At 49.8% G+C, this 17677-nt stretch overlaps 1 protein-coding gene and 1 pseudogene across 1 annotated transcript; both read right to left on the bottom strand.

Moving 5' to 3' along the window:
- Nucleotides 1-6208: 6208 nt before the first annotated feature.
- On the bottom strand, nt 6209-6309 carry LOC121103585 (annotated as a pseudogene).
- A 1169-nt stretch (nt 6310-7478) lies between these two features.
- On the bottom strand, nt 7479-15767 carry LOC103657293 (sialic acid-binding Ig-like lectin 5). The gene is made up of 9 exons (XM_008684718.2): nt 15631-15767; nt 15183-15566; nt 14716-14994; nt 14478-14525; nt 10676-10933; nt 10310-10594; nt 9904-10003; nt 9474-9555; nt 7479-8103 (listed from the first exon to the last, which is right to left on the bottom strand). The coding sequence occupies exons 1-9, from the start codon at nt 15680-15682 to the stop codon at nt 7921-7923; spliced, it is 1671 nt and encodes a 556-aa protein (XP_008682940.1). The 5' UTR covers nt 15683-15767; the 3' UTR covers nt 7479-7920.
- Between the last annotated feature and the right edge of the window lie 1910 nt (nt 15768-17677).

Here is a 17677-nt window from a genome sequence, read left to right on the forward strand (position 1 = left end):
ATAATAGCCATCCTAATGGGTATGAAGTGGTATCTCATTCTGATTTTGATTTGCATTTCCCTAGTGACTAGTGATGTTGAACATCTTTTCACGTGTTTACTACCCATTTATGTATCTTCTTTGAAGAAATGTCTATTCAAGTCCTTCACCATTTAAAAAAAAAATTGGGTTCTCGTATTTGTTGTTCAGTTGTAGGACCTCTTTCCATATTGTGGATGTTAATCCTTTATCAGGTATTTGATCTGCAAATTTTTTCTCCCATTCTGTGTGTTGCCTTTTCACGATGTCGAAAGTGTCATTAGAAGCACAAAAATGTTCAGTTCTGAGGAAGTTCAATTTATCTCCTTTTTCTTTTGTTGCCTGTGTTTTGGTGTCCTATCTAAGGGATATTGGTCTGTAGTTTCATTTTCTTGTAGTGTCTCTGTCTGGCTTCGGTATCAGGATAAACTTGGCCTCATTGAATGAGTTAGGAAGAAGTATTCTTTCCTCTTTTATCTTTTCGGAAGAATTTGAGAAGGGCTTGTATTAATTCTTCTTTATTATTTTTTTCTAAAGATTTTATTTTTAAGTAATCTCTACAGGCAATGTGGGGCTCGAACTTAGAACCCCAAGATCAAGAGTCACACGCTGGATGGGGTGACCAAGTGATGAGTATTAAGGAGGGAATGTGTTGGGATGAGCACTGGGTGTTATACGCAACTAATGAATCGTTGGACACTACAACAAAAACTTATGATGTACTATTTGCTGGCTAACTGAACATTAAAAAAAAAAAGAGTCACACGCTCTACCAACTGAGCCAGCCCGGCATCCCTAATTCTTCTTTAAATGTTTGGTAGAATTCACCCGTGAAGCCATCTGGTCCTGGGCTTTTCTTTGTTGAGAGGTTTTTGATTACCGATTCAATCTAGTTATAGGTCTATCAGATTTTCTATTTCTTCATGATCGAGTCTTGCTATATTGTGTGTTTCTAGGTATGTGTTCGTTTATCTAGGTTACCCAATTCGTTGGTGTACAATTGTTCATAGTACACTTTTTTTTTTTTTAAGATTTTATTTATTTATTTCACAGAGAGACAGCCAGCCAGCCAGATAGGGAACACAAGCAGGGGAAGTGGGAGAGGAAGAAGCAGGCTCATAGCAGAGGAGCCTGATGTGGGGCTCGATCCCATAACGCCGGGATCACGCCCTGAGCTGAAGGCAGACGCTTAACGACTGCGCTACCCAGGTGCCCCTGTTCATAGTACACTTTTATAATCTTTTTTATTTTGGTAGAATCAGTAATAATGTCCTCACTTCTATTCCTCATTTTGTAATTTGAGTCTTTTTCTTTCTTAGTTGATCTAGCTAAAAGTAGGCCAATCTTGCTGATCTTTTTCAAAGAACCAACTTTTGGCCTGGTTGATTATCTCTATTGTTGTTCCATTCCCTTCCAATCATCTCCATTTTAATCTTTTTATTTCGATCCTTCTGCTAACTTTGGGTTTGGTTTATTCTTCTTCGCCTAGCTCCTTAATATGTGAGATTAGGCGGTTTATTTGAAATCTTTCTTCCTGTTTAAGGTAAGCGTTTCCAGCTTAACATTTCTCACTGAGCACTGCTTGCACTGCATCCCATGGGGTATGCTGTGTTTTAGTTTTCATTTGCCTGAGGTATTTTCCTAGTTTTCTTTGTGGTTTCTTCTCTGACCCCCTGGTTGTTTAGAAGCATGTTTTTAATTTCCACATATTTAGAATTTTCCAGTTTTCCTTCTTGTCATCAGTTTCTAGTTTCATTCCACTGTGATCAGAAAAGATGCCCTGCGTCATTTCCATCTTTTCAGATTTATTCAGACTTGTTCCGTGGCAAGAGTTCTCCTCCTTCCCCTATTGCACTAATCCTCCCTTTCTTATAGCAATAATCCTTTTGAACAAAGTCTCTATCTAAAGCCATTCATTTTTGTGTGTGTGGCAGACTGAAGGATGGAGCCCAGCGTCCTCAGCCTGGCTACAGGGCCCTTGGAGAGCAGAGTTTCCAGGGGGAAAATTAACCCTGCCTCCTTCACCCCAGGTTCCCTCTATTGCAGACTGACTGTCCTTGTCCATAAAGCTGCCAGGTCAACCCCCACTTCCTTGCTTTGTACCTGATGTGATCACTACCTGGGCTGCTTTTCCTCTCCTCAGCTTGGCCAACTCCTGCCTGCCCCTCAAGGTGAAGCTTGAAAGGACTTTCTCCTCAAAAGCCTTTTCTTTCTTTCTTTCTTTTTTTTTTTTTTAAAGATTATTTATTTATTTATTTAACACAGACAGAGACAGCCAGCGAGAGAGGGAACACAAGCAGGGGGAGTGGGAGAGGAAGAAGCAGGTTCATAGTGGAGGAGCCTGATGCGGGGCTCGATCCCACAACGCTGGGATCACACCCTGAGCCGAAGGCAGACGCCCAACCGCTGTGCCACCCAGGCACCCCTCAAAAGCCTTTTCTAACCCTCTTCCCACCCCTAGGCAGAGGTCTGAGCTTTCGCCCTTGTGTCCTCAGACCATGGGCTCTCCTTATCTGTTACATACCCTGCACCCATCTTTACAGGAGCCTTATCACATTGTGTTTTAATAGGCTGTGTATTTCTGTCCCTTCCCTGAACCCCACTGATGACCTTGAGCTCTTCTGAGGCAGAAACTGTGTCTTCTTCCCCTTGGTGTTCCCGGAATATAATAGGCATGCAGTCAAAGTTTGGCAAATGAAGAAATGGGGAGAAAAGTAGGGATTTCCCAAGGCTTCCCTCCTGAATGTGATGCAAAGGAACGGAAGTGGCCTGAATTGTTTTGTAACTGGCCAGAAGTGAAGTGGTGTTTGTGGTGACCCTGAAAAGAAGAACTAGAGAAAGTTGGTCATTCTGCTGAAGTATTTACATGAGTGCAGAGGAGGGTGGCCCTAACCCAGTCGTTCTCAGCCGGGAACCTTGTGTACCATCTCCCCCTCCGTGGACATTTGGCAATGTCTGGAGTCATTTTTGGTAGTTAAAAAGGGGTAGGGGAAGCTCCTTGCATCTTGTGTGGCCAAGGCCACTGGTCAAAGCACAGGACAGCCCCCCACCATGAAGAATCCTTCAGCCCTTAATGCCCAAATGTCGAGAGCACTGAGCACGTTAAACCATGCCCCAATCCAACGCACGGGAAGCTGCAGGGCTGGGGTGGGGGTCAGGTAGGGATGGCAGGCTGTCTGAGGAGGTGGTATTTGAGCCAGATCTCCAAGGATGATTATGTGCTGCAAGGATGGAGAAAGGGGACACTATCCCAGTGAGATGGAACCGTGTGAATGAAGCATGGAGAGCACAACAGGGCATGGGATGTTCAGGGAGCGGCAAGGACATGGCTGAGGTGTGTGCGGGATGGTGGCTGAGAGAAAGGGGGGAGGCAGGTGACAGTGACATTGTGGAAATTCCCGAGTAGCTCTCACTGGAGTTGATCCCTCATGTGGAGGGGGAGGGGCAGGCACTGAAAGGCGTTTAGCAGGGGAGGGACAGGTGGGCTGATGGGGAGCCCAGGGGCTGGGAAGGTGGCTGTTCTAATGGTCCTGGGGGAGAAAGGGCAAGTGAGACCTGATCTGGGCATGCAGAGGAGGGCTCAGATAGGGAACTTGGTGACTCACGGGAATGGGCGATGAGAGGGGGGAAGCGAAACAAAACCCTGGCCTTGAACACTTGAAATAGGCCTCGTACTTCTCCTTTGCTTAACTGTACATTAATGGCCTTTCCCTGGGACCACAGGGTCGGTGGCCCTCTTGATCATGGTGTGGTGGAGAACCTGACATCAGGTGTCTAAGGTTGAAGCCTAGAGGTCGTTCAACCAGTCGAATGATTACCTGGGCAGCGTTTCACCCTTGGCCGAGTGCGCTTTGACCCGTCTCCAAGAGCCAGCAGCTCACCACACGCTGGGCACAGAGGCTCCTTGCGTGCATTAATTCAGTACATTCTCGAAACCACCAAACGAGCTAGGAAATGTTATTCTCATTTGAGGGAGGAGCAAGTGGAAGCAGCAACAGGCTAAGCGGTGAACTGGGCGCTTGAATCCTGGCAGAATGACTCTGAAGAACTTAAATTATTATTTTTTAATTAAGGGGAAATTCACGGAACATGAAATTGATGATTTTAAAGCGAACGATTTAGTGGCATTTAGAACATCCACAATGTTGGGTAACCGTCACCTCTATCTGATTCCAGAACATTTCCACCACCCCAAAGAGACACCCTACACCCACTAAACTCACCTTCTCCATAGTCCTTGGCAGCCCCTAATCTGCTTTCTGTCTCTATGAATTTATCTCTTTTACATATTTCATATAAATGGAATCATACAATAGGTGACCTTTGTCACTTAGCCTATTTTTGAGGTTCATGCATGTTCTGTGTATCAGGGTTTCAGCCCTTAATGGCTGAATAATATTCCATTATATGGATAGACCACATTTTATTCATCCATTCATCCGTTGATGGGCATTGGGTTGTTTCCACCCTTTGGCTATTATGGAGGAGCTTAAACATTTAACCACTGTCCCCTACCACCTTCACAAAGACCACTGACACTGTCTCTAGATGCTGTGATTAAAGCTATGGTGGAGAGATGAATGGGATTTGCGGGGTTCCAGAGGAGGGAGTTCCAGAGTCTTCCCCAGGATAGCAGGAAGGGGTGGAAGAAGTCTTCATGCTGGAAGTTGGGGCTTGAGTACTATTGGACCTGATAGTTGCTTCTTGGGGCACTTTATACCACGGCCAAGGGGACCTCATGGCCTCCAGCGGGGGAGGAAAAGATGCAGACTCACCAGATTCCGGAAGTGTTTCAGATAGTGGCCTCTTGGAGGAACAGCCAGACAGGAGTGTAAATTGGAGTCTACGAGATTAGAGAAGAGGAAGAGGCCTGTTTCACAAGATCCCAGTGAGTGCCAGACCAGTAATTGTGCCCCGGTGGGAAGTTGCAGTTGATGCAGACATGGGAGCTTGATGTTCTCTTTGCCAAGATGGTGGGTATCGGACTGCATGCCCTGTGGAACTTTCCCACATCCTGGATGGAGAACCGAAGGGAGAACCAGACTTGACGGAAGACATGGAGCCAGTCTGGGACGCACTGAAAGTGAGGAGACATGTCCTTCAGGGAGACACGTCCAAGAAGACGTAGGGATTTAGAGTCCAGGAGAGAGCCCTGGGCTGGAAACACAAGCTGGAGGCCCCAGCAGAGCCCAGGCAGGTCGTCCCCTTGCACTCAAGTACAAGGCATTTCAGAGGTTTACTGAGCCCGCTTCATGTGCTGTGTCCAAGGCTGGGCTCTGAAAGCACAGGGCGGGACATAGTGCTGGCCCTGCCCTGGGGGAGCTTACAGTCTGGTGGAAATCAGAGTTAGATAATTACAAGGATGATCTTTTTAAAAATCTTTTTTAAAAAATGATTTTATTTATTTATTTGAGACAGAGTGCGCATGCAAGTTGGGGCGGGCAGAGGGAGAGAGAAAGGAAGAGAAGCAGACTCCCCTGAGCCCCAGGCTGGGCTTGGTCCCAACCCTGAGCTCATGACCTGAGCGGAAACCAGGAGTCCCACACTTAACCGAATGAGCCACCCAGGTGCCCCATCTTTTAAAAAAATCTTAACGTAAATTTAGTTAAGGAAAACTATTCAAACAGAGAAGGGTACAAATCACAAAGGTTTTACTCAAAAATGTTTCAGAGACTGACCAAGCAGTTAGGACCCAGATCAAGATACAGATCTTTACCGGAAGACCCCAGGAGGTCCCCACTGGCCCCTTCCTGTCGCTACCCCCCAACGGTAACCAGTATCTGGACTAATAATACCAAAGATTAGCTTTGTCTGTTTCTAAACCTTACATCAAAGATGTCACATAGTGAGGACTCTCGTGTCTGGATTCTTTCACACTATGTCTGTAAGATTCTCACATGTGGAACGGAGTTGCTATTTGCTTCTTCCCTTGCATGAGTACTCTGCAGTCTAACTGTCTTACTGTTGATGGGCACCTGGACAGGTTCCATTTTTTCAGCCGCGGCAGCCATAGCTGCCATGAACATTCTCGTGCACATCTGTTGGACGTCTGTATGCACTTCTGCTGGATACACACCTTGGAGGGAAATTGCTGGCTCTTGTGCTCAGTGTTAGGAGAGAGTGACAAACATTTTCCCAAGGGGGTGGTGCCAATTCTCACCCCCCCCCCGACCCCCAGCAACGTATGAGACTTCCTGTCGCTCCAGTCTTCAGAAACACTTGATATTCTTGTTCAGGGGCCATGGTAATCTTCCCTGTATCTTTCCAATTTTAGGGTATGTGCTGGGACACCTGGGTGGCTCAGTCGTTAAGCGTCTGCCTTCAGCCCAGGGCGTGATCCCAGGGTCCTGGGATCGAGCCCCGCGTCGGGCTCCTCTGCTGGGAGCCTGCTTCTTCCTCTCCCACTCCCCCTGCTTGTGTTCCCTCTCTTGCTGTGTTTCTCTCTGTCAAATAAATAAATTAAATCTTAAAAAAAAAAAAGGATCTGTGCTGCTGAAGCATACTTGATATTCTTCAAGAAAAAAATTTTATTGTGGCAAAGTAGACATAACATAAAACTGTGCACTGTTTTGAATGTATAATTAGTGGCATTCAGTGCATTCACCTTGTCCAACCATCGCCATCATCCATCCCTGGATGGATGAAATTCTGTACCCGTTAAATATTAATTGTCCATCCACTCCCCCTGCCTCCAAACCCCTTGGTAACCACTATGATTTACTCCTTTTTGTTGTGGTAAAAAAAAAAAAAAAAACCACATACATAAAGTTTACCATCTTAAATATTTTTAAGTGTATGATACAGTAGTGTTAATTACATGCTCGTCATTAAGCTCTAGGAAGCTTCATCTTACAGAACTGAAGCTCTGCCTACTGAACAGCGGCTTCCTACTTTCCCTTCCCTGTGCCCTCTCTACCTTCTGTTTCTAAGAATTTGATTGCTTTAGATCCTGGATATAACTGGAATCAGGCAGTACTTGTCCTTTGGTGATGGCTTATTTCACTTAGTGTAATGTCTTCAACACCTGATGTTCTTGATACTGTTTTTATTATTTTAGCCACACTGTTTGTTTGTTTATTTATTTATTTATTTATTATTTTAATTTATTTATTATTAATTTTATTTTATTTATTATTTATTATTTATTTTATTTTTATTTTTTATTATTTTAGCCACACTGTAAATAATAATAATTTTATTATTATTTAGCCACATACTGTTTTTATTATTTTAGCCATGCCGTGGCCCGGCATGGGGGTCTTTACTCGCATTTCCTTGACAGCTGCTGACATTACGCAACTTTCCATATGCCTATGGGCCCTTTGAATATCTCGCTTTTTTATTGGGTTGTCTGCCTTTGTCTTATTGATTTTTGGAAGATCCTTATGTATTCTTTTTATACTATGGATGAATCCTTTGTTCGATACGTGTATTGGGAAATATCTACTCCTGCTGGAGAGTTACATGGAGAAATAGATTTACTTTTAAAAAGAATACATGACACCCCTCCCCCCAAAAAGAAGAAAGAAAACAAAAGACAAAATAATACATGTTCCAAAGCTGATATGTCCCTCCATCCTGAGGTAAACGTCACACATAAGGATATACTGAACAACGCCAATGGTGCATTTTTTCCCACTGAACCACGTGCCCATTCTACAGAGGAGGAAACACAGGGAGGAAGCACGGGGAGGTGAAGTGGCTTGCCTGATGGTTGAACTCAGGAATCTAACTGTGACTTTCTGCCACTCCAACAAATGTCACATTCCCATTTATAAGCTTTGGCTCAGAGAGCTGTCAAGTCTTAAGGACTCAGTGCCTGACGTGCATTTCTTCAGAGATGTCCCGTCCGGGCTCCAGTCAGAGCTGGCCCTCCTGGAGGCAGGGGGCGGGTTAGGGTCATCATTTCTGGATCTTGATCTCTGCGTATTCAGTGGTCTCCTGGTCCTGGAAGTTGTGTGGCTTCAGCCCGTGGAAGCTGAGGTTGGCGTAGTGGATCTCCTGCTCGTTCTCTGACGGGGAGGTGGCCACAGCTGGAGGCAGGGGGTCTGAGTGTCTGTCTGACCAGGGTTTGCTCAGGTGATCCTGAGTGGAATGAGGGAAAGGCATGGAAGCTGGCCTTTGGGTCTGGAGAAGGGAAGTGGGGGCTGGGGAACACTTACCCATTTATCCACTTCATGCCCATTTCCTGAGCATTCATTCATCCATTCATTGATTCATTCATTCATTCATTCATTTCATCATAATGGCATCAAATCCGTACAACCCCCACCCCGTGGATGATGTAACTGTTATCCCCATTTTACAGATATGAAAACAGAGTAAGCAAGGTCAAGAAACTCTTCAGCACACACGATCTCTGACCTCAGACAGCCTATCAGGGCAAGGAGACAGTATCAAATTGTCACACACACACACACACACACACACACACACACGTGCAAATGATCTAATTGCAACTTGTGATCTGAGGCACAGAAGCCCCATCCACCAAGGGGCTCTCGGGGTGCTGGGGACAGGCCTGGGATTATTACGGGGAGGCATAATGACAGTCTGCCTGCATAGAACAGGAGAATATTTAAACTGGAGCGTGAAACGTGGTTAGGGATCTGGCCAGTGTAAATGGAGAGGGTCAGAGGAAATCATGCATGCAAAGGCACAAACTCACAGAGAACGAGCCCTGCCTGGGGATAAGGAGCTAATTTTGTGGGCAGGGGCAGGAAGTGGGCTGGAGGCTCAGCAGGGGACAGGTCGCAGAACACCAGACCAAGGAAACTGGAGTACGTGTCCAGTACGGTGGCTCCTAGCCCCATGAGCCTACCGAGTACGTGAAACGTGGTGATTCTGAATGGAGATGTGCTGTGAGTGTGAAAAAAACCCTGGCTTTCAAAGACTTAGTACGAAACGAAGAAGAAGAAGGAGGAAGAATGCAGACTATCTCATTAATAATCTGTACATTGATTATTGATGATATGATGGTGAAATAATATTTTGCATATATTGGGTTAAATAATATGTACATGAAAATCGATCTCCTGCTTCTTTCTGCTTTTTAAATGTGGCTTTTAGTAAATTTTAAGCTCACAGGTGTTTGGGGAATTTCTTGCCCAAAGCTTGGGAGGAGAGGTGGAGAGGTGGAGTCTTGGAGGTGAGGCCAGTGACCCAGGGGGGAGACAGTGAGGGCTCGGCAGGGAAGGGGCTAAATGGAAAAAAAGCTTTGCTAAAAGGGAAATGGGTGGCACTTGGCCCATCACTGGCTCTGGCAGATGGAGGAGAGGGGAGAGGGAAAGGTGGCTCTTGGGTCTCTGAGTCGAGAAATCCCGTGGGAGGACCAAATTCGGGGGGGTCAGTGAGGGACTCATCTTTTGGCGTGCTGAGTGAGCCGCCCCAGGCCCCATCCCAGGAGAGGTGTCCAGGTGGGACTCCAGATAGAAAGAGATGCCCTGTCCACGCACCTGGGAGACGGTATTCAAGGCCGGATGGACGCCATCCCCGCGCTCTGCTTTCTGGGTTGATTTCTGTCTGTAGGTCTTCACTCTGAGGAGAGAGATCAGGGCCTTTCAGCCTGGCTGCTCACCGCTGGGAGCCTGGACGGATGGCTGACTGAGGCAGGGCACGAAGGCTGCTGTCTGACTGCAGAGACCAGGAGGAGAACGAATGTTCCCTCCTCCCTGACAGCGGGAGCCCCGTGTGGAGAACAGACTACTCCCAGCCTCGATGTCAGGAGGCTGGATTTCCGATGCCACTTGGACGAACTGTACCCCTCTTTGGCTGCGTCACCTTGCCATGCTTCTTCAGCTCTGGGCTTTGAGTTTGGGATATTCTTTGAGTCCCCTCCCCACCCAACCTCCTGAGGGCTTCACCCAAACCAGGCCCACCACTCACGCGAAGAAGATGATGAGGCAGAGAAAGAGAGCAAGCAGGACTGTAACACCAGCTCCCCAGATGGCCCCCTGAGTCACACCCATCGTGGGCCCTGGTCTCCCTGCAGGTGAGAGACCTAGGGTAAACTCCAGCCCCTCCACGCAGGCCCCTGAGCATCCGGCCTTCTGGAATCCATGACCCAGGGGTGTGTCCACTTCTACCCAGGACTGGCTCCTTTGCACCCCCATGTGATCCCAGCCTCCTGTTCCCCCAGCCCCTCCCTCAACCCCTCCCCCGCCAACCTACAGAGGACTCTGACCTCGAGTGCCCCTTTGCCCAAGTCAGAGCCACTTCTCTCCTCAATGTCTTCTGGGATCCTGGTTCAGGCACCCCCTTCCCCGGGCATCACCCTTCATATTTCCCTGACCTGGCAGCAGCAGGACCGCCACGCTTTGTTGCCCGTGGGCGTTCCGGGCCTCGCAGCTGAGTCTGAGGCCGGAGTCCAGAGGCCCGCTGAGGCTCAGGGAGCTGTTGGCCCAGGGCCCCGCAGAGCTGGAGGTGACAGTCCAGGAGGCATTGCTGTGGTTCCCCTCCAGCAGCCCCTCCCCCAGCCGCCAGCGCAGGGTGGGGGCGGGCTGGGCTTGGGAGGAGCAGTGGCAGTGCAGCCCCTCGCCCTCCCAGGAGCAGGAGGGGGGGAGCAGCCGCGGGGGATCTGCGGGAAGACAGGAGAGGGATCAGAGGAGGCCCCGCTCCCTAGGGCCCAGGCCTCCTTCCCAGGCGTGTTCCAACTCACTCTTCACAAGGAGGTTCAGGGATGCTTCCAGGGAGCCCAACAGGTGCTGGGCTCGGCAGACGTATCTCCCATGGTCCTCCAGTTCCACCCGGGGCAAGTCCAGTACCCCAGGATTTGAGGGTTGCGAGGGCTGCAGGATCAGGCTACCCCGGGTCCAGCTCACCCTGGCAGGAGGGCTGCTGTCGTCGACGCAGACCAGGTGCAGGGACTGGCCCTCCTGGACTGGGAGAGATGAACCGTTGCCCAGAGCCTCAAGTCCTGGCAAGACAGAAAGAAAGCTAAGCCCTGGCCCTCACTAGGAGTGTTCTCTCTCTGTCTCTGTCTCTCTGTCTCTCTTCCTCACATCATGTAAATCTGTTTCGGTCGGTCAGCCGAAGGGGTCAGGGCTGAGAACAGGCACCACAGCCTTTCCAAGAGGCCCGTGTGCATTCTGTCTTTCTCTAAGCTCACTAAGACCTGTCTAATTTAGTTGTGTCTGAGAGCTCACAGTCTTGTGAGCGAGAATCAGATGTCATAGAACAGCACGATGTGTTTTGCGATGGGGGTACATTGTGCTGGGGGAACCCTAAGGATGGGAGGGCTTCCTGGAGGGCTTCCTGGAGGAGGAGAGGCTAAAGTGGCGCATGAGAGGCGCCGGGAGCTGGCCCGGAAGGACATTGCTGGAGGCAGGTGCAGAAAGTGCAGCTATGGGCAGGGCGCGAAATGACGCTGCATGCTCGGGGAAGAGCAGATAAAGTCTGTAAGGCTCGAGCGAATGTGTATGTTTGAGAGTATTGATATGACACTACTGAGGATTCAAAAATACTAACAGGTTGGGGAAAGACAGAGGTATGAAAGGAAATACTGATGCGTGTAACAGTGGTTTACTGCTATGTGTTTAACTAGCTCACTGGGGAGGGGGAAGGGGAGGGGAGGAAAAAGAAAGTCCCGATTTGTCAATTTCCTTGGCGTAAATACTTCCCTCTTAGCCGATTTTCAGCACCCAACTAGATGTCATTGAACCCAGAACTGGGAAAACACAGACACAATTGGGTCTCGCCAGCCAGTGTAAGCCAACGCCTCCCCTCAAAACACCATGTTTTTGTCAAACAAAGTCACCATAAGCTAAGTCAAAAGGCCATTATTAAGTTGGAAATAAATCCTTTCCACTAACACACAGCTGATTTCCTTAATGTAAAAAGCACTTCTTCAAAGCATTAAGAAAAGGTCCACAAAGAAATACAAATGACTCTTAAACGTAATGAAAGATACACAACCTGTTTACAAAAGGCAAGTTTAAATGACAGTGAATTCACTTAAGAGATGGGCAAGGATGAAAATGTTCAGCAGGTGGGGATTAGAAACAGAACGACTTCCGTGCAGCGTGATTTGGCAGTTTTCTGTAGAAATGACAAACATACCTTTGATTTGGGACTTTTTGGGAAATTATCTTACAGACATGTGCACATGTATGGGGAATGTTTATACAAGTTATATATACAAATATACAAGTATTATTTGCCTTAACAAAACTCTGGAAACACCATGGCTTTCCACCAATGGGGACTCATGAAGTGGTTTCTAGTATAATATACTTCTAATTGGAAGACCACGGAGTCCTCAGTAAGAATGAAGTTTTCCTGTGTACTCATAGAGACAGCACTGTACCAACGTCACTTACTTAGTTGGGACAAATGCTTCACGGACGTGTTAAGACTTTTAATGACAAGGGAAGCTAGACAAGGGCTTTATGGACACTCTCTGTAGTATGTAAACCTAAAATTACTCCACCATGAAAAGTTTATTAAAAAATAATAGCTAAGTGAGGGGCACCTGAATGGCTCAGCCAATTAAGCGATCAAGTTGATTTAAGCTCAGATCTTGATCTCAGGGTTCTAGAATCAAGCCAAGCCCCACGCATCGTCAGGCTCTGGGCTCCGTGGGCAGTCTGCCTGGAGATTCTCTCTCTCTCTCTCCCTCTGCCTCTCCCCCCCCTCAAACGCACGTGTGTGCACTCTCTCTCTAAAGTAAATAAATAGGGGTGCCTGGGTGGCTCATTCGTTGAGTGTCTGCCTTCAGCTCAGGACGTGATCCCAGCGTTCTGGGATCGAGCCCCGCATCGGGCTCCTCCGCTGGGAGCCTGCTTCTTCCTCTCCCACTCCCCCTGCTTGTGTTCCCTCTCTCTCTGGCTGTCTCTCTCTCTGTCGAATAAATAGATAAAATCTTTAAAAAAATAAAGTAAATAAATAACCCTTTAAAAAATAATAGCAAAGTGAAATAAGTCAACTGGAAGAAAGACAAATACCAGGTGATTTCACGTATATGGGGAATTTAAGAAACAAAACAAACGAGCAAAGGCAAAAAAGAGAGAGAGAGAAATCAAGAAACAGACTCAACTATACAGAACAAACTGATGGTTACTGGAAGGAAGGGAGTGGGGGGATGGGGAAATAGGTAGAGGGGAATGAGGAGGGCACTTGTAGAGATGAGTCCCAGGTGACGTAAGGAAGGGATGAATCACTATGCTGTGCACTTGAAACTTCGGTTGCACTGTACGTTCACTAACGGAATTTGAATTAAAACTTAAAAAAATAGGGGCGCCTGGGTGGCACAGCGGTTAAGCGTCTGCCTTCGGCTCAGGGCGTGATCCCAGCGTTCTGGGATAGAGCCCCACATCAGGCTCCTCCGCTGGGAGACTGCTTCTTCCTCTCCCACTCCCCCTGCTTGTGTTCCCTCTCTCGCTGGCTGTCTCTATCTCTGTCGAATAAATAAAAATAAATAAATCTTTAAAAAAAAACTTAAAAAAATAATAAAGGTACAGAGCGGTGCCTATAGCATGGTGTGTATGTATGTGTGTGTTTTTAAATGTAGATGCATAGGTTGTATTCGGAAAAAAACACCAAGAGGGGAGGTACACAGGTACCGAACACTATTTTATTCTTATTCTTTGCTGGGGGCTGGATCGTGTTCCCTTCAAGCTCCTATGTCCAAGCCCTAACTTCCAATATGGTGGTATTTGGAGGCATCTGGATGGACCCTTGGGAGGTGATTAGGGTTCAATCTGGGAGGTGATTAGGTAAAAAATCTTTTTAAATATTTTATTTATGTGTCAGAGAGCGAGCGAGCGCACAAGCAGGGGGAGCAGCAGGCAGAGAGAGAAGCAAGCTCTCTGCTGAGCAAGGAGCCAGATGCAGGACTCGATCCCAGGACCCTGGGACCATAACCTGAGCCAAAGACAGACGTTTCACCGACTGAGCCACCCAGGCGTCCCTGGGTTAGTGCTCTTATAAGAAGAAAACACCGCCAGGAAGCAGCTGTTTACCAGGGAGTGAGCTCTTACCAGGAGCAAATAGGCTGGCACCTTGACCTTGGACCTGCCTCCGGAAATGTGAGGGATGAATGTCTGATGCTTCAGCCCCTCAGTCTGTGGCATTTTGTTACGGCAGCCCGAGCAGACCGAGACACATGTTATGCTTACTGTTTTCAACAATAACATTATAGTGTGGAAGGGAATTGTAGGAGCGGGCAGGGTCCGGGTCCTCCGGGGAATGGGGCAAGGTTTGGGAGGAGAGCGTAGCTGGGGCACGGGGGACGGCCACCCCCATCAGGCATGGAGGTCACGCAACACCCTTGAGAGCCGGGTCAGCGGTTGGGAGGGGCCAGTGTGTTAGCGAAGGAGCCAGTGGGGTGCTCCCCACCTCTGCTGCCCCCACACCTGGTCTGAGCCCTTCTCCCACCCGAGTTCTGAAACCCCAGCTCTGCTCTGAAGGGTGCAGACAGACGCCACTTGCACCACAGCCCGAGAGGAGAGGTTGTACCCTACCTGGACCTTCTCCTCGCAATACGCTGATGGTCACGTTCTGGGGCGCATCTGGACAGACAGACGTCAATGTTTTCAGAGGCAGGAAGGGGAGCATTGGCCCTTTCCCCCCAGAAACTTCAGAAATGGGAAAGGGCCAATGGGTGTTTTCTTTCCTTCCTCCCCAGGATTCTAGCCCCTGCCGCCCCCTCCCCAACACCCCCAGCCCTCAGGGACCCTGGCGTCCCGGCCTGGCTCTCACAGGACACGTCGAGCTGGATGGTCTTCTCCGTGCTCACACCAGCTCCGGGGAAGGTCACTTGACAGGTAAGGTTGGTGCCGTGGTCCTGGGGCCTCAGGGTGAGGGTGAGCACGGGGGACTGGGGAGTCTTGGAGCCCCTGGAGGTGAGGGCCTCCCCGGTCCAGGAGAAGGTGGGCGGTGTCCCCCTCTCACAGGCCCATGGCACGCTACAGGTAATGTTCTTGGGGTGGCCAGATTCTAGGAGCTCCTGGATGTGGATGTCAGGTGTCTGTGTCTGAGCTGAGGAGGAGAGAGCCAGAGATCCTGGAGGGGGACCCTGAGGGTGCCCCTAGAAGCAGCCTCTACCTCAGGCCAGCCGTCTCCTCCCCAGCCAGCATGGAGAGCAGGGGTCCCTTCCCAGCCCTGCCCCAGGGGCCCTCAGGATCCATGCATGGGACATGTGTCCTCTCCTTGACCCCACTCCTTACCGGCCACGCGCACGGAGAGCTGGTTCTGTAGGTAAGTATATTTCACATAAGACCCTCTCTCCACCCTAAAGAAGTATGTCCCGTAGTCCTTTCTCCGTGCGTCTCTGATGTCCAGGGAGCAGTTGTAGTCCCGGGGGTCCCCGAGGAGGTGGAATCGGCCCCGGCTCTCCTCCTGCACTTCTGGATCTGGGTCGTTTGTGGCCACGAGAACACGCTGGCTGTAATCACTCCCTTCCCGGAACCAGTAGCCATAAGCTGGGTCATCGTCGGTGTATCCACGATCGGGGTGGGAGAATCTGCAGGGCACACGCACACACAGGCCCTCCTGTACCGTCACGGTCTCCTGCACTTGCAGCCGGAATTCTGAGTCCTGAGCCAGGGACCCTGCGGGGAATCGAGGGTCAGCGGCAGCCCCCGCCCGCCGGGCCCCGCCCCTCGGCCCACTCACCTGCCCACAGCAGGGACAGCAGCAGTGGCAACAACTTCGGGGCCAGAGTCATGGTGCTTCGCTGTCACAGGACAGAGAGGAAGCCCCAGTAGGAAGGCCAGGGCTAATGTCTGGAAGGTAACTGACCACAGAAGAGGAAGTTGGTGCTAGCATGCTGCTGATGACAGCATAGACCTTGAAGATTAACCCCTTCTACTTTCCAGATGGGGTCCCAGCCATCCACCGCCCCCCGGTCCCTGTCTGTGGCCTCAGTTCCCACCAGGAAGGCAGGCACTACCTGGCCAATTACAGCTTCTAGAAGCCCCAGAGGGTCAGTCCTGCCAGTTGTGGGACACAGGAGGGGTGAGCAGGGGAACTTGAGGCATGAAAGATGGGGACAGTTCCCCCCCACCCCGGGTGTAGGAGGTCATGTGTAATTAATGAATGAGCACAACACCCGCATCATGAAGACTGTCTCCTTGCAGGGCCGTGGAGTCAAAGCGGAGATGGACAGACTCTGTCTCTGTTCCTGAGAACTTCCCTAACACCCGAGGAGACAGAGACACTCCAGGCCGTGCCAGCTGCTGTTGGTCCAGTGTGAGCTGGTGGAAGCACAGGTTGGGGCTTGTGGGAAACACCATTGCTCTGTGCGGCCAGAAGGTGAGTTCCCAGATATGCACGGCCAGAGTGGACGGGGACCAGGGCTCCCAGGGCTCTTGCTGACCAGCTCACAGCCCCCTGCTCCAGACATCCCTGGTGCTGCCCGCACAAGGCCACAGGGCATTTGCAGCAAGATGATAACACAGCATGATGTTGAGGGAGAATGCCCAGCCATGCCTGGCCCTCCTCCCCTCCCGCCTCAGTTTCCCCAGCGGTCACATGGAGGGATCGCAATACTCAATTCTTGTCTGTGGGAGAATAGGAGGAGAGCAGTGGGCACTTTCTGCAGACTTGGGTATGGCCATCCTGCACATCAAATGTCTGGCCCTGCCCGTTCCTCAGTGGTCACTCTGAGTCCTGCCTTCGGTAAGGAGTTCCTGGTGGACGGCTCTGCCCTAGGGCTCCCTCATCTGAGGCCTGCAGCGAAGGGATCATGTGTACCAGATGGCTCTAGCTCGGGCCTGTCTCCGTCACTGTGCTGTCTTGGGAAGCGGTTTAACTCTGTGCGTAGCTGGATGCCTGTACTCACGGGGTGCTACGGGCTGAATTGTGTCACCCTAAAATTCATATTTTCATTTCCTAACCCTCAGTACCTCCAAACATGACAGTCTTTGGACAGAAGGTCTTTAAAGAGATCATTAAAGTAAAATGAGGCCATTGGGGTGGGGTCCATTCCAACAGGACTGGTGCCTTTCTAAGAAGAGGGGATTAGGAGGGATGCCTGGGTGGCTCAGTCGGTTAAGCGTGTGCCGTCGGCTCAGGTCATGATCCCAGGGTCCTGGGGTCGAGTCATGCATTGGGCTCCCTACTCAACGGGGAGTCTGCTTCTCCCTCTCCCCCGGCTCATTCTCTCTCTCTCTCTCTCTCTCTCACTCACTCAAAAGTAAATAAAATTAAAGAAAAAGAAGAAGGAGGAGGAGGAGGAGGGGAAGAAGAAGAGGGGATTAGGACACAGACGTGTACAAACAGGAGACCACATGAGCAGGGGGGAACCAGCCACCTATAGACCAAGGAGAGAGGCCTCAGAAGGAACTAGTTCTGTCCACAATGTCTAGCCTCCAGAGCTGCGAGCAAATGAACTTCTGTTAGTTAAGCCACCGGGTCAATGTACTTTGTTATGTTAACCCCAGTAAACCGATGCACGGGGTTTTCGAGGAGATGGACGTGTTCATACAGGTCAAGTGCTCCGTGCGGGCTGGTGCGGCCCACCCTGGACACAGTCCACACAGTGGCCAGTGGCCAGTCTGTAGGATGGGGTCACCCCAAGGACGGAGAAGGGAAGGGACGAGTTTGGTAATTGGAGGAAACATCTGCTTCACTTTTGGCTCTGATCTCTGCCTTGCTCTGACTTAGCCCCGGGCACACTTCCGCTTCTGTCCGCAGGACAAGACAGTGTCCATGGGCCTCT

Source organism: Ursus maritimus, unplaced genomic scaffold (genome assembly GCF_017311325.1).
Source record: "Ursus maritimus isolate PB19 unplaced genomic scaffold, ASM1731132v1 scaffold_19, whole genome shotgun sequence".
NCBI classification, from domain to species: domain Eukaryota; kingdom Metazoa; phylum Chordata; class Mammalia; order Carnivora; family Ursidae; genus Ursus; species Ursus maritimus.